The sequence below is a fragment of the Leuciscus leuciscus genome (genome assembly GCF_965113295.1).
Source record: "Leuciscus leuciscus genome assembly, chromosome: 23".
NCBI lineage: Eukaryota > Metazoa > Chordata > Actinopteri > Cypriniformes > Leuciscidae > Leuciscus > Leuciscus leuciscus.
In genome coordinates, this window is record NC_138747.1 from 2,503,938 (window position 1) to 2,518,058 (window position 14,121).

General features: G+C 40.8%; 2 protein-coding genes across 6 annotated transcripts in view; both read right to left on the reverse strand.

Annotated features, from left to right (window-relative positions):
- Positions 1-845: 845 nt before the first annotated feature.
- On the reverse strand, positions 846-1,574 carry LOC309487600 (claudin-34-like; the record flags this gene model as incomplete). The annotated part of the gene is made up of 1 exon (XM_082155323.1): positions 846-1,574. The coding sequence occupies one exon, from the start codon at positions 1,572-1,574 to the stop codon at positions 846-848; it is 729 nt and encodes a 242-aa protein (XP_082011449.1).
- Position 1,575: 1 nt separating this feature from the next.
- shroom2b (shroom family member 2b) overlaps positions 1,576-14,121 on the reverse strand; it is a 32,775-nt gene continuing 20,229 nt past the window's right edge. For 2 of the 5 annotated variants that reach the window (XR_014201939.1, XR_014201941.1), the window contains 9 exons: positions 13,487-13,600; positions 11,146-13,408; positions 10,822-10,901; positions 8,229-8,786; positions 6,869-7,366; positions 5,779-5,944; positions 5,233-5,505; positions 2,667-3,988; positions 1,576-1,750 (listed from right to left, as the gene is read on the reverse strand). Coding sequence is in view for 1 of the 5 variants with exons in the window: in XM_082155760.1 (XP_082011886.1) it covers positions 3,716-3,988; positions 5,233-5,505; positions 5,779-5,944; positions 6,869-7,366; positions 8,229-8,786; positions 10,822-10,901; positions 11,146-13,408; positions 13,487-13,600 (4,225 nt within the window). In the remaining 4 variants the exon portion in view is untranslated. Of the gene's footprint in view, positions 1,751-2,152; positions 3,989-5,232; positions 5,506-5,778; positions 5,945-6,868; positions 7,367-8,228; positions 8,787-10,821; positions 10,902-11,145; positions 13,409-13,486; positions 13,601-14,121 lie in introns of those variants that run through there. The other 3 variants (XR_014201938.1, XR_014201940.1, XM_082155760.1) reach the window with 2 other exon arrangements.

The following is a 14,121-nucleotide window of genomic DNA, read 5'->3' on the forward strand; positions in this document are numbered from 1 at the left end:
TGAAGGGCCTGAGACGAACATGGCATCCTCATTATGGTCTCCTGCAGCATCACACACTGAGATCAGTCCTGAAAACAGTTTTAACTTTCATCCTTCCCTCGCACTTTGTAACACATCTTTCCCTCGTGGGTCAAAATTACCCGAGGCCCTAAAATTATACTTTTTTCTTTCCAGAAAGCTTATTTTATTTCATTTTGATAATATTTTTTAGCAATTTTGTTGGATATTTTTTGTTCTTTTTATTTTATTTACCTTTAAATTACTATATTTGATCAATAAATAATAAATAAATAATAATTTAAGCACATTCCTCACATTCTTTCAACTTTAATTCAAAATAACAATTTCATGCATAACCCCAAAATATCTTACATTGCTTGTCTTTGCCGACTCGCTCTTGTAGAAAACAAATATATAACATGATATTTCATGACTCTTGCCACTAGATGGAGCAAATGAGCTGTTTCCAATGGGTCCTAAAGTCAGTTTTTCCTTCAGTATGCATTCAGATACACATGTAGACATTATTAAATATTTTTAGTTTGAATTTTGAGCAATTTTAGATTTTTCTATGTGTACTGAAGCATCCCTCGCATTACATTCATTCCTAAGCGGGTCAAATTGACCCACGATTGAAGGATTTGTTACTTTTTTTTAAATTTCAACCACAAAACTCCTCGAATCCATTCTTTTTTTCCTTTTTTTTTTTTGTGTGTGTGTATTCGTGGTTCAATTGCGACACAAGTCCTAAGGTCTTGAACCCCTCTGATGAAACACTCAAATTTTAACATAAAATAATAATACAAATAATTTTCGGTTCAAAATGACCCGAAGAAAAGGATGAGTTAACTGTTATCCTGCGTTTGGAAAGCTGCATTGTCAATTCCCTGGCGGTTCACACGGGACCCCGAGGATCCTTCTCCGGGCCACGAGGGCCTCACTTTGGGCTCCAGCACGACCGGGACCCTGTAGGACAGAAACACCACCCCGCTACAGACCAACAGGGTGGATGCAAAAATCCCCACGATGATCCCGGGTCCGATGTACTGCTTCACAGGAGCGGGAGGCATGAGGAACTCTGCTGGGAATATTATAGTCTGATTGTTTACGACTGAATGGAGATTCCAGCACACGGGCACGAGCGCAGCAGCTCCAGTGAGGATGAACAGAATCCCGCCGGTGTAAAACGCCAGTCTGATGGCTTTAAACTTGTTCAGTCCGAAGTAAATATTCCTGAGGCCGTAAACGACGCTAGCGTTTCCAATGAGCCCAAGAATCAGAGCCACTAGCATGAGCACCTGAGCCGACGCGATCTCTGGTGGCGTGAACGACTCCAACAAACCAATCCTCTGACAGAACATGATCTGATTGTCGGATAAGATCAGAGTATGACTATAAAAACACACTCTCCAAATACCCACCCATGCCAGACCGGAAGTGATGACTGACAGGTCAGACACTTCCCAAACGCGCCACTCCACCAGCCCGAGGGTCACTATGATGAGAATCCAGCCGACCGTCCCGAACCAGAGAGCCGCGAACTGGGCATGAGCCGTGTGGACGAGATAAGCCATGCTTTACACTTCAGATTCAGTGTCCTTAATGTGACAAACATCCATCCTGAAGAGCCTCGTCTTCTCTGAATCCGCTGATGGCTCTTAATGGAGTTCACAGCGACTCGGAGAAGGAGTGGTGTGGGTTTAACTAACCAATGTCTCCAAGTTACCTGGCAAACAAACCTCACATCCCTCTGAGACAAAGAGACAGACAGAGATCTAGTTTAGATCATAAACGGCCTGTTGCTTTGTTTCAGAAAACAAACAGAGAAATGTAATACTTCAGTTAAAGGCCATGGTATTTTATGTGCCCAAATGCATAGACACTGCATAACACACATAAAAGAGTAATAATTAATAAACCTATTATACATATATATATATGTATGTGTGTGTGTACAAGTATGTATACTGTATACACACATATATTTGTGTTATGCAGACATACACGCATATACATACTGTACACACACACACATACATATATATAATAGGTTTATTATTTATTACTCTTTTGTCAAAACAAAATAGTAAATGGTAGTTAACGATGATAAGCCTGGTGTTCATTTAATTATTTACCGGTCAGACGTCAGAAGTCTCTTCTGCTCACCAAGGATGCATTTATTTGATCAAACATTCAGTAAAAACAGTGAAATATTATTACAATTAAAAATGACTGTTTTCCATTTTAATCCATGTTAAAATGTAATTTATTCCTGTGATCAAATCTGTAATTTCCAGCATCATTACTCCAGTCTTCAGTGTCACATGATCCTTCAGAAATCATTCTAATATGATGATTTGATGTTCAAGAAACATTTATGATTATTATCAATGTTGAAAACAGTTGCTCATATTTTTGCTTAAACCATGATACATTTTGTCAAGATTCTTACATGAATAGAAAGTTCAAAAGAACAGCATTTATTTGAAATAGAAATCTTTTGTAACAACATAAATGTCTGTACTGTCACTTTTTACTGATTTTAAAACATGGTTCTGTATCTGTGTCAAGATGTTTGTGGATATTTTAAAATATATTTTCAATCAATACACATAAAATCGAATTAAAGTTTCAAATCAATTATAATGAAAAACTGATCGTATTACCATATCAGCACATGTTCCCCTGATCCATGAATCTTTTCTTCTTCTTCATGGACGCTCGGCGTTGGACTGGAAACGGTGTAAAACTGCACTTCCTTTAGCTCAGAAATCCAGTGTAAACAAGCCTGTGAATATGTTTCTGTGAATGATTGACCACGGCTCACCAATCATAAAATCAAACCAATGAGGAATTTGAAATCATTTGCATCATATTGGAAAACACAGCGACTCATAAAATCATAAAGTGTGGGTGAGGCTTCAGAATGAGTAATAAAACATTAAACAACTTATTAGTAAGATACTGTAAATTCAATAAAAACCACTGTGAATTATGTTTGTGAATAAAACCAAATGGCAAGTGTGATATAAACCAGATGAATTCATTGTTGCGATCTGTGCATACAAGAACTTAACAGCAAATTTGCAGTATATAAATATTTCTATTTTTATTCCAAATGTATTTCAGCAGAAGTGCATCTATGATCGGTATATCACCAGCCTGCAATAAAAGATTCTTCCGGTTCACAGTGAGATTGGAAAGCAAGGGATATGAGCCACAAATCAAGATTTTACATACGAGATGAGATATTCTGAAGCTCGCTTCCAACCAATGATGGTGATTTCATTCAGTAAAAAAACAAACAAACAGGAAAGTTCCAAACATTTACACTGAAATGAGTCAAATGGTTTTCGGTGCGGATCTAGAACAAGCAGATCTAATGTGGTAGAAACCTTTCTGTTAATAGCACCATTAGCATTCAGTAGCAAAATGAATTAGTTAAACGTAAATACAGGTACAAAAACCTTAATACGGACTAAAAGAGATCCTTTCAAACTTTTAGACAGCACATCCCTGAAAACGTGAGTGGATATTCAACGCGTGAATTCACCAATGCTAAACAAAACTGGAATCATTGAAAAGTTCAAAGCATTTCTATGACTATCAGAATGATTTTGAACATAATTAAATCTATCCAATGCACACAAACAGATCTGAAATCTGCTCAGAGATGCTCAATATATCGAGTCTTGCTGAACCCGTCTCGATCGGGTCAGTATAGAAGTCTCTGGTCCAGCGGTAGACTGTCCTTCAGACATTTGAGCTGCTCTTCCCCCAGTTTGATCTTATCTTCCAGTTTGCGCTGCTCAATAATGAGCGCTGACTTCATTTTGACGAAGTGCCGGTAGTCTGCCAGACGCTCCTCGCTGAGGTGACTGGCCAGAATCTCATAAACCAGACGTTCTCTTCGGTCCAAGTTCTCCTTCAGCTCTTTGGCATCTTCGTGCTGGCGGATCAGCAGTTTGCGTTTCTCGGTCAAAGTGTGCTGAAAGTACAACACATGAGTTTTTATTGTACAAAGCATTCTTAAAATGTGATTTTCTCTCTCTCTCTGGTTTTTTTTTTTTGTGGAAGTGTCCATAAAATAGGCTTACATGACTCTAAGGTCCAAAAACACTTTATTTGTCTCATAATATACAGTGCTACGGAAGCCCTGAACCGCAACGTAATTTTTTTTATAATTATTCAACTTTATTCTCGAAATATTTAGAGAATAAAGTCGAAATATTTCGAGAATAAAGTCGAAATATTTCGAGAATAAAGTTGAATAATTATTACATTTTTTACGTTGCGGTTCAGGGCTTCCGTAGCACTGTATATAGTTTATTCTCGAAATATTTCGACTTTAATCTCGAAATATTTCGACTTTATTCTCGAAATATTTCGACTTTATTCTCGAAATATTTCGACTTTATTCTCGAAATATTTCGACTTTATTCTCGAAATATTTCGACTTTATTCTCGAAATATTTCGACTTTATTCTCGAAATATTTCGACTTTATTCTCGAAATATCTCGACTTTATTCTCGAAATATTTCGACTTTAATCTTTTCCCACAGTGTCTGAAACGATTAGATCAAGGATTCAGTCTCTCTAAACCCGCCTTTCCGAGAGCCTGCTCTGCTCTGATTGGTCAGACGGCCCAGTCTGTTGTGATTGGTCAACCAAATGCTTATTAGCAAATCTGAATTTCAGCTCTTTCGTCTTCCTCAGCACTTGATACACAGTGATTGATCAGTTTTACCGTATCATCAAAGTGGATTTGCTTTGGCAGCAGAAAACAGCGTCTTCTCCACATGAACAACACGAACCAACCTCTTCCAGTCTCAGATACAACTACAGTGTTTGAGGGCGGGGCTAAGCAGACGCTGTTCAGCCAATGAAGATCACAGGCTGGCATTATGCAAATTAGCAGGAAGTGAGACGGGAATTACTGACGACTCGTTTCAGACACTTCAGAATCGTTCTTTCTTTCGGGAGACAAAAACTCCATTTATTGTCCACTTTGTCTATGTAACTTTTCAGATCTTTTACATTCACAAACAACTATATTACACACTACATGAAAGGTCGAAAAAAGCATAATAGGGGCACTTTAAATTAGAACTAGTTCACTCAACTTTAGACTCATAGATCAAGTTTATTCCATCATATTAAATGCTGAGACTTTAATCTCACGTTCTTTGACAGAACTACAGAAAAAACATTTACATGCATCTAACTGTTACCTTCTCGTCCGCTGACGTTCCCTCCTCCAGGTTATCGAGAGCGTTTTCCACGCGAGCCAGTCGGCCGGACAGAGACAGCAGGAGACTGACCACTTTATCCAGGTCTCCCACGAACATGCGAAACTTCTCCAGCTCGTTGGGTTTGCAGATGGTCTGAACGGTGGCTTCAACGTCCTCTCCCAGAGCGTTATTATCCTGAACGTCCTCCTGAAGACTCTCACGCGCCTCTCGCAGAACCTGCAGCTTCTTACTTAAGCTGTCAATCAACTCTTGCTGCAGACACACAGAAATCACAGAGAAATCAATCAGATCTTTTAATCGTCTACTGTCATATTTTACAGATTCATTCCTTCAAAAATGAAGACATAATGCAATTAATGTCAAGGTACGTGAGCTTAAGTTTATTTTTATAGCGCATTCACACACATAATGTGACTTATCTGTGTGTGTTTTTTCTCTCAACAATGCAATTTTGACTCGTTGCTACCAGTACAGCACAGCAGGAGTAAAAACCAAGCAACAAAATAATTAATTTAAACCTTGTACCTTCTTGTTGGACAGGTCATAATCAAGTTCGTCCTCTGAATCCTGTTCCTCCATGTGCTCCTGCATGTCCTTCATCTTTATGAGGAGCTCTGCTTTAGGTGCGGATGTGCTGTAATATGATGAACTGCTCACCAACGACGCTGACGAAGACAAACTGTCCTCCACCCTGCAGAAATCAAACATTCATGGGTCACTCAAAAGAAAAAATCTGTGACAAATCACCATGTAAATAAAGTTTAAAAGTTCTCAAACGTAACAGATTTAGAGTCAAGTTTGTACTTGTTATACTTGTGTGTTGACAAGTATACTTGGAAATATTGTGTGTGTCTGTGTGTGTGTGTGTGTGTGTGTGTCAGTAGAGGGCAGTAGTGTACAGGTTTTCACTCTAACTGATCTAATGCTTCAACAGCTGATGGCCAAAACATGTACGTATTGCAGCTAATGACGAACAAATGAGAAATGACAAAACAGGAATGTCACATTTTGCTCCAAAAATTCCCACAAACCTGTGAAGAACATCATCTGGCTCATATTTCACCCCAAAATACAAAAAAGGGAAAGAAATAAGAAATTACATTTTGATTTAAAAATTAACCTCACGACTATTACGTCTATTTTTCTTAGGACAATTTTTTTTGTGCAATTTTTTATGACCATTTACCCTTCAGAAAATTCTCATTATCATAATACAAATATGCTAAATAATTACATTTATATAGCATGAAGAATTTTTTTTTATTATTTAAATCAGCACAAAATGTATTGTATTGAGAATCATTTATATAATGGGTATATAATGAGAATCATCAATCAGAATGATTACAAAAAAGTAAAGCGTTTAGATGCATCACAGTAATGATGAGATTTTGCATTTCAGTATTTGAGGAAAAATTGACCTAACTGTCATGAAAAAGTCCCAATTAAACAATTCTTAAAATGTACTAAAATAGTTTTAATTTTTCTCTTGATTTTCAGGTGAAATGTGACCATGTTTTTGTGTACCTTTAAGTCGCTTTGGATAAAAGCGTCTGCCAAATGCATAAATGTAAATGTAAATGTGCCATTCGCGTCTCTATCTCAGACGGTGTACCTCTGCGCTGTGTTTTTGGGAGACGTCTGTTTGTTGATGGCTTTCCTCCTCTGCTGCACTCCCTCCAGGAGCTGCTCCCCCTGTGGGAATATTCCCTCCATCAGATCCATTGTAGTCTTCATTTTACTCTGATCCAAGATGTCCACCAGACTCTTGTCCTTCCCCATGATATCTCTGGCCAGCTCCTCTCGTTTCAGGTCCTCCTCTGAATGTTCGGTCAAACCGTTGCTTCTCGGCTCTGTGTTGTCTAGTAGCGTCTGATGTTCTGTGTTTTTGATGGGATCTGGATGAGCGTAGGCAATAAACAGCGACTTGGATTTCTCTGGAGAATCTGGTTTTTTTAGCTGGCCAGTTTTCGGCACCTCAGAGCTTCCAGATGATTCACCATGTTGCACATAGTTTCTGTTTTCTCTCTCTGAACCGTTTTCTGCACAGACAATCTGAATGGGGACCTTCCGCCCAGCAGTGTTTGGCTCTGATGTTTCCTCTGTCTTACTCCTGCAAAAAGGAACAAATTCGTCATGAGTTAAAAACGTGACTTGTACTAGGCAAATTTTAGCAGTGAAACTGACCCTAAATGGCAGATTCATAATCCTGACAACAGTCTACTATCCTATCAGTATCTAAAGCCCTATTCGGACTGGACTAGTGTAACACGGAGAGCTGGTGTAAAGTAATAATCACCAGAGCTTCTCTGTGATTTTAGTCCCGTCCGAAAGTGCATCTCAGTGATCATCACGGACAATGTCAGTAAAGATTAAGGCGACTTTTACCTTCAGTAAAAAGGTCCGGAAAAATTCCCTCAGGTGATACTAATCCCGTGCGAATAGACCCGCTGTAAATATGTACGTAAATATTTCGTCATTTCGTGTTTAAAAGTAGTTTTCCGTGGTTTTTCCAAGTATGGAGACGCTTGAAAAGCATCAGTTGTGTTCTAGACGCTGGAACGAGTCTGTGGCAAAACTCAAGTGTTTTCCACACACCATTCAAATCAGAAAGAAGACCGAAAGCACTTGTTAGAGACACGAAACATCTTTTAGCGTTAGCTAAGTGCCTATTACCAACACAATCCAATCTGAACTTAATTAATACATCGTTCGACAGGACATAACTGTTTTATATATATAAATATAGGTAATATGTGTTTGCGCACGTGATATCAGTGTAATACACACATGACGACAGGAATGACGGCGGTGAGTAAATCGAGTTACTCTCCCACTTCTGCTAGTTTTACTGAGATATCGTATCCCGTGCGAATTGGCCATTAATATTACAGACGTCCTGTGGTAAAATGACATTATTCCATCCACCCTTATAAAGTTAATCCCATCCGAATAGGGCTTAATACTTCAGTTACCTGCATGGATCCTTTTTCTGCACAGTTGCAGGTGGCTCATCTGTGAGCTTCTGTGGACAGAACTGAGGAGAAGGAGAACGCGAACGTGTTCTGTGGGCTGAGGTTACCGTCAGATCAGTGTTCTGCTTGGGAGAGGAACGACCTAAAAGACGTGGCGTATGAGATAACGTTCCCTCGGTGTCTGATCTCTGGTCCTCCTCTGGTGCAGGAGTCAGGTGTACGTCTCTCTCCAGATGTTCTGGCGAAGTAATCGGTCTTTGGGGCTCTTGAGTTGGCTCAGGAGAAGAGGTCTGAACCTTAAATTCCTGGGAAGCTCTGGAAGGGAACATGGCATCCGGCTGTGTGGGTTGGGCGGACCTCTGCGATTCAGAACCTTTGTTTTTAGGAAGCCGTTGCTTTGACATGGGAACCTGGAGATGATTTGAAGAGAGAGTTGCCGGCTGCCTGGTGTCAGGTTTGGGTCTCTGGTTAGAGGCAAGAGGCACAGCAACACTTTCCAGAACGTTCAGTGTAATGGGCTCAGAGATGTTGAGTGGACTGTGCTCCCTTCCGGATACTCTGTAAAATAGAAATTACAATAAAACTATGCACACAGTCAGACAATGAATACATTCAGTCAAGGCGATCCACAATCCAATCCAGAAGGGGGCGCGTGCGGTAATGCAACACTGTTTGCTAACAGCCAATATAGGAAAAAGAGCAGAAGAAGAAGAAACTATCTTTCTACCCATAGATATCCATATAAGGCTAGATGTCTTAAGGCGGAGTCTCGAACGGCATCACCGGCGGCCATCTTGTCACAGGGAAGCTTTCTGGCGAGCTCTGTGGTATCTGAAGTAAGGCGAGTGATCAGCACGAACACAAATCCTCTTATCTCGCTGAAATCTTGACGGATTTCCAAACGGTTTGGTTTCTTACAAACGTTATTAACGTGGCTATAATTCCGAATCCTTGAATGTTATAATTATTCATATTATGTATGCAGTGTCATAACCACATCTCTGACATTTATAACAAATCAAACCGTTTGAAAATCAGTAGAAAATTTAGCAAGTTATGGTTATTTAAAAGTACATGCACCATTAAAACACAATGTTACGAGTGAGCGAGCTCCCTGTGGCAAGATGGCCGCCGTGTGCGGACGTCGACCTCTATTGGCCAGCAGCACGGACGAGACATCTAGCCTTTATTATATGATATCTTTGTTTCCACCAACCCAAAACAAGAGTTCAGATGACTCACAATAGCTTGCCAGAAGCCTATACGCTGAGTTTCGATTAATTTCTGTGACGAGCTCCACAAACTTCACGTAAAAGAAACCGGGACAGCAGAAAGTGGCACCCTGTTTGTTTTCTTTCTTTTACAAAAGCACAATGTTTTGTTTTTATTGTGAGTGTACACAAATAAAGACCCCTTACAGTTGAATGATGTCTTACTCTTATCTGTATGACCATAAATGACAGAGTATCTGAAGTTGTTTCCACTGTTATAATGAGACAAACTTGTGCCAATTTGTGTCGTGGAAGTCTCACTACAGTCCAGTTCTGAAATATGCATGTCCTGGAAATGGGAAACCTTTGGTGCCGCTTCACTCGCTGTCTTCTTCATGAAGAGGTGAAGTAGGCAGATGCAGATGTTTCTTGAAAAAGCGTTCTATTGAACTTTGTGCATCTGCCATTGTCAGAAAATGACATTGTAGGCTACACACAACACGTTAATCAAACCAATAAGTTTGAAAACAGCCGTTGCATTTTACCGTGCAGCATTGGTACACAAATCAACAATTCCTTAATTTTTTATTTTAACCCTTGTGTGGTGCCAGTGTTTGTGGATCTGGTGGACCCGCTGCATTTTTTGGGTTTTTAATTCAACATAATCAAACAATTTATTTTAAAATACTCAACAGATGTTTACTTCATCCCAATTACAAGCAATATAAACAGCATTTATGGTTAATATTTTCCCTTTACCTTTGTTAAATCACATTTAAGAATTGCAACCTTGTGCGGGAATGGCAGGGGTAGAAACAAAACTCACTTTTGCACTCATACTCTCTCACACTTACACACAATCTCTCTCTCACATGCACACACTCACGCACACACTCACGCACACACTCACGCACACACTCACGCGCACACACTCACGCGCACACACTCACGCACACACTCACGCACACGCACGCACGCACACGCACGCACACTCACGCACACTCACGCACACTCACACACACACATACACACACACACACATACACACTTGGATATGTGGTTTACAGGGACTCTCCATAGGCGTAATGGTTTTCTAATGTACAAACTGTATAATCTATCCCCCTACACTAACCCTACCCCTAAACCTACCAATCACAGAAAACTTTGGGCATGTTTTGAATTTCAAAAAACACCAATTAGTATGTTTTTTTAAGCCGTTTGTTTTATGAGGACACAGATCGAACCGGGACCCCAAAACCAATGTACATACCGAACCGTGACTTCTGTGTACAGTTCCACCTCTAATATGTACATTATCAGATCAATGAAATTATAGGCCCTTACTTGTATCTGAACACCTAGACAAGACAAGAATTCCTAACCTGGTGATACGGGTCTCCTGTTGGCCATTGGCTTCAGGCTGAGATTCCACAGGAGACTTTCTGGGTGGCAGAGGGATTTTCTGAAAGGAATGTGGATCCGTTAACACAGATGCCAAAGATTCTTCAACCTGAAGGACAGACTGGCCTTTCTTAAAGATCGTGTTATCATACTTTATCCACTGTGCCAGCAGCAAACCCATTACAGCTATTACAAAACAATGCATTGTGTATCTAATTAAATGTGGAGAATATTGAATTCTAAATCTTTTGAAGGTGATGTCTGGGCACCAAACACATTATCAATATCATTAATCATCTTCTCACCTGTCCGTAGAAGTCAGCAGAAGGGGAGGAACGGGATCTTTCATGAACACACACTGTGCTGTTGGATTCCTCCAAGCCTGAGTCCAGGATGTTTTCAGCTGAACGGTATCTGCCCGTGGTTCTTCTTTCCACCGGCTTTTTCTGCATGTTCCATGTCGCCTCATATTCAGCAAACGTCCCGAGCCGTTGTTGCTCCTCTGCATTAAGGTCAGCGTGGCTCGATTTACTTTGTTTTAAGGGAGCTTGATGGATGCTTTCACAGTCTCCAGTTAATCTAGTCTTTCTCTCATTGTGGTCTTCATTGGGAATGAGCAGCGACTGCTTGGGAATGGGCTTTTGGAGAACTGGTTTGCAGGAACTTTCGAAGAACTTGTATCGGTCCACAAAGGACCCAGCTGCTTTATCCTCAACTCCTATTTTATTGATCTTGTCCGGTTCAGAGAAGGAATGTATCTTTTTATCCACGGGAAACCGTCTACGCCCCCCAATGCGGGTGAGCTGCCCATTAACAGGCCCAGATCTTTTGGGAGGTTGATCCGATGCAGATTCGTTCCCAGGAAGCTCCAGGTCCCTCCTCATAAATGACGTGGCCTTCAGAACTTTGGCTTGGGCTTCCTTCAGATGATCTTTGTAAGTGTTGGTGAAGGAACCATCAGAAGACGATGTGGAGGTCTCATTAGACTTCCAGATGTCAGAGTCATCCTCAACTTCACTTGAGCAGGTCAAGGTTGCTGCACTCCTGCTTTTCTGAAGTTGATCCCTCTTCTGTTGGATCTCGTTGCGTAGAGTTGTGGCGTAGCGGTCACTCCTTCTTCCCTGTTTACCACCGATAGCATCAGTTGATTCTTGACCACCTGCTTTGGCTGTTACAGTAATTTTTTCTGCCATCTTGCTCTCTTGGGCCAGAGAGTGCAACATGGGGGTCTTGTGTGGACAGATCTTGTGATCCTGCTTGCTGATCCACGGATTGTCCAGGTGTTGAGTGGACATTTGGTTCTTCTGCTCCATCTGTTTTTTTGGTATGTGCCTGGAAGGCTGTGGCTTAACTCCATCTTTCTTCTTTTGAGTCTCTCTTTCCCCAGAGCTGGACTTTGAAATCACATGATTTGGTACAGGGGACGTGGCTTGAGATGGAGGACTGATGGCCTGTTTGCTGTAACCGTTGGAGCTCTTGTTCTCAGGTTGATTGAGTGGGGGATACTTTGTCTTCACAGCCTTTTGAGAACCAAGCAAGCTTCTGTCTGTAGCACCTTGAGCGGTTCCCATTTCAGACCTTCGTTCATCTCCTATCCAACCCTGCGTAGATGATTTCAGGGATGGCTGCTGGGCAGTGATGCAGTAGTAACGGAAATGAGCCTGGCCCTCATAATTGGGGTCAAATGCCATGCTGGTTCTGGCTTTGTTTCGACTGCCAGCGTTGGTGGGTAAATCTTGAAGGCTTCGGTAGTAGCTTCCAACACTCTGGGTATTTGGTGAACTTGTAGCATTAGGATGCACAGAAAAGGGACTATCATCACTATGCTGTCTCTGATGCTGAAGCTCGTAAGTAAATGGGTTCTGCCCTTGTCTTACATCAGTGCTTGACATGGAAAAGGGTTTGGAAGGTTTTAGCTTATTTGGGTAGTCTTCAGCCGAAAGATACGGCTGAAAGAAGTCCTTCTTTGGAGGTGGGTTGTAGCTGTGTCTCGCTTCAGCATCCAACTGTTGGTCCACAGCTCTGCAGTGAGGTTTCTGTTGTGGATATACAGATATTCCTTCAGGGAACGATCCCACCAAGCTCTTCTCATGAACTCTGGTGGCAGTGAAACTATCACTACGCAAGGGAGGTGGAGGAGCAGGAGGAGCTTGAATAGTGGTCATCTTGCTCTCAGGAATATGCCACACAGGTCTATGGTTGGATCTCCAAGTGGAGGAGAATTTGGAGCTAGCTTGCTCCTCCACACTGGGACTCACTCGTCCCCCGTTGCCCATGGGGATCTGCAGGTATCTGTGGCAGTCATTGGGAACGCCAGGATCGTTGGGAACGCCTCTGTAAAAAATCCCTTCAGTGGGAGCAACACCCCGAGGTGAACTGTGGTCAGTTGTGCCTGATAAAAACATCGGGTGATCTTCTCCACCATTGGGTTTGCTTGACGGCTGCTCTTTTGAGAAAGCGTGAGATGAGGGCTCTACACTTTCCATATCTCCCACTGAGCTGGACTGGCAGGACACTTGTCGCATATTGGTCTGTCCCCAACAGCTGGTGAATTCTTTTGTGGGTGACCTGGTAAAATACAAAAAAAATTATGATGCTGACTGAGATTCATTTATATTCATTGCATGCAAACCCTCAGAATCTCACCCTGCATCATATTTTGTCTGCCAAGTGGAGTCAGGTGCAGGGCTGTCTGTGGGGGGGTTATCTGTGGATTTAGCCGAATTCCACGAATGGGGTCTACATGATGATTCATTCCTCCTGAAATAAAACAATTAAATTTAATTTAAATTGTAAAATTTTCAGAAAGGCTTATTCTAGAAATTGTAACAGTATTTTGTACATAATTATAGCCAACAAAGGGTTAGAACTAAGGACAGATACAATTTTAAAAATAGTAATAAATAAATATGAACAATTAGAAAAAATAAATGAATAAAATAATGAATTTTATGTAAATCTACGTATAATAAATAAACATGTCTGTCTAAATGTGTTGGGTTGCTACAAGTCACCATTTTCACTTCAGATGTGCAAAATATTTTTTTTGTATACATTATTAAATAATAAAATGCACAAAAAAATATCATTCAGACTATCAGGAATATTTCTGCTCTAAGAAAGATCTACTTTAGAAACTGAATAACATCATGTAATCCATTTGCAGAATATAATTTCATGATAACTCATTCAGCTGCACCAGACGTACCCTTTGAAGCGATTTTTCCTGAAATGCATGTGAGGTGGAAAAGGAGGGGATACAATCAGATCAAGACAAATTA